The sequence below is a fragment of the Pseudomyrmex gracilis genome, unplaced genomic scaffold, assembly GCF_002006095.1.
Source record: "Pseudomyrmex gracilis isolate BER0280 unplaced genomic scaffold, ASM200609v1 scaffold_403, whole genome shotgun sequence".
Lineage (NCBI taxonomy): Eukaryota > Metazoa > Arthropoda > Insecta > Hymenoptera > Formicidae > Pseudomyrmex > Pseudomyrmex gracilis.
The window spans coordinates 111,275-113,873 of record NW_018020987.1 but is presented as its reverse complement, the minus strand read 5'-3'; the positions used below and the strand labels follow the sequence as shown (position 1 = coordinate 113,873).

Here is a 2,599-nt window from a genome sequence, read left to right as displayed (position 1 = left end):
CAGAAGATGATGTGGATAAAATCAATTTAATATCTGGCAAAGAAATATCAATCAATAGTATAATTTGTGGACAGTGTCGTCTCTTGCCTTATAAAAGAAGAAAAATTGACACTTCAATTTCTGAAATTCAAAAAGATATGTTAACTGCTGCTGTAGAGAAATATACTTCAAGTTTATCCGAACTGAGTTTGTCTCAGTCAAGTTCAGAGGATCCGACAGTGAAAATTCAAATCAAACCTACACAAGATGAAAACGACATTGAATTTATAGAGGTCCAAATTGGAAGGACTGTTGCTACACATAAGTATTGTTGTATTTGCAACGTCACTAAAAATATTACTGTTGTTCCCGAAGCAGCTCGTATACAATCTTTTATTAAAAACCGAATTTATATTCCACAAGGAAATCGATGTTGTAAAACACATTTAATAAACAATCGTTTTTACAAAGAAGATCTGAATCTTATCAAAGTATACTCTAATTCAACTAAAATAGATGCAGTTGAATTGAAACATATCATGGAATGCTTTGCAATCGAATGTGATTCTACANTACTAGATCAAATTGGAAATCGACTTTCTGAAGAACAAATTCATGTTTTTACNGGTTTAACGTGGGAAAATATTATCGAGCTTCAAGACATGTTAAAGTCAATGCGGAACAATCAAGCTCGTAGTGTAACGCAAGCTCTGGTTGTATTTCTCTTCAAATTACGAACAGGAAATTCAAATAAATTGATATCTTCTTTTTTACAACTTAAAAAAGAACAGCTTGTTTCAGAATATTCGGCATCTGTGATTAAAGCGTTTCATAAAGATGTGCTTTCTTCTCATTTTGGTTGTACTGCAGTAAATAGAGATGATCTTATTAAAAATCACACTACAATAATTGCTAAAAATCTTTATGACACTACTGACAATTTGATATTGATTTGTGACGGTACATANGCACGTCATCAAAAAAGTTCAAACAACGAATATCAAAGAAAATCCTATTCAGGTCAAAAAAAAGTACCACTGTGCAAACCTTTCACGATTTGCACAACTGACGGATTTGTAGTTGACATGCCAGGCCCATACCTTGCTAATCAAAATGACGCTACAATTATGAAAGATGTGATAAGCGAGCCAAACGGTTTATGTAGATTGATGAAACCAGGAGATATCTTTGTGTTTGATCGAGGCTTTCGTGATGTAAAAGATGAACTGGAAACTAAAGGATATCAAGTATTAATGCCATCATTAAAAGNAAAGCGTAATCAACTTACTGCAGAAGAATCAAATGCATCGCGATTTGTAACTAAAATTCGCTGGCCCGTTGAAGCAGTTCATGGAAATATAAAGCAAAAGTATCAACTTCTTGATAAAATAATCGACAACAAAATGCTTTCGAATGTTGGAAGTTATTTTAAAATAGCATCTTTTCTACATAATAAGTTTGGTAAGCGATTGACTTCTGATAAGGAAATCTTACAACAAGTTATAGAAAGAATGAAATCGCAAAAAAATGTTGAAAATACATTGGCTTATGAAGTTGAAAGAAATGGCTGGCTTCGGAAACGACTTCCTTTTGAAACGATTTCATCTAAGGATTTAAAAAATTTTCCAGAAATGACCGAGAAGGACTTAAAAATTNTGTTTACTGGCTCATACCAATATAAGCAAGCAATATCGTATTTAGCGGAGATGATAAATGATTCAGGATTGATAAACGTGCAATATGTAAAAGACAAAAGCAATATATTGAAGGCTCAAGTGCAATCACGTCACATTGGGAGAAAAAGTTACCGATGTTTTATAGAGTACAATTGTAACACTATTGGATACTCGGGAGTTTCAAGATATTTTTGTGAGTGTGCTAACGGAAGAAGAACGGTTGGATGCTGTTCACATGTTGCAGCAATAATCTATTACTTATCATACGGACGATATTTGTCGAAAATTCTCAAGCCTGCTCAAATTCTTAGTGAATTATTCAAAAAAGATAATATTAACGTAGTGATAGAAAATGACAGTGATCAGGATTAGTGAATCTCGAGAAAAATAAGTAGTTTATTATTAAAAAAGACATACATTTTGTTATTAATTTTTACTATTGATATAATCTTGAATTTAATTTTTGTCGTACTACAAGTTGACAAAATAACAAAACTTACTTTTTTGTTATTTTGTTGTTTNTTAATGCTAAGAATAATACTACAAAAATATGAAAAAAATAGCTTTTTTTCATCTTTTTAGTCTTTAATTTGTTGTTTTCATCTTTACGTACGTTTTTAGTTGTATAAGTAATACAATATTTCATACAGAAGCTTTTAAAGATAATGTAAAAGAAGCTTGAACAATTTATCAATGAGAATATGAAAAAAATACGAATAATAATCGGCCTTATGTTGTTTCATCATGGCATACCTTTCTACTCGAATTGGTGAAAAAATATTTGGTAGAAAAATGCCTACAGATGATACAAAAAAATGTTTATAATTATATCAGTAGTAGTATTCTAGAAAAATAAAAAATAAAGCGATTTTATTTTTTTGACTATGGCGTACCTCTCTGATTGATTTAGCAAAAAAATATGTTATAAAGAGATAACTAAGAAA

The 2,599-nt window shown here is 30.7% G+C and overlaps 1 protein-coding gene across 1 annotated transcript; it reads left to right on the top strand.

Annotated features, from left to right (window-relative positions):
• Positions 1-137: 137 nt before the first annotated feature.
• LOC109860523 lies at positions 138-2,027 on the top strand. The gene has a single exon (XM_020439650.1). The coding sequence runs from the start codon at positions 138-140 to the stop codon at positions 2,025-2,027; it is 1,890 nt and encodes a 629-aa protein (XP_020295239.1).
• Positions 2,028-2,599: the final 572 nt, after the last annotated feature.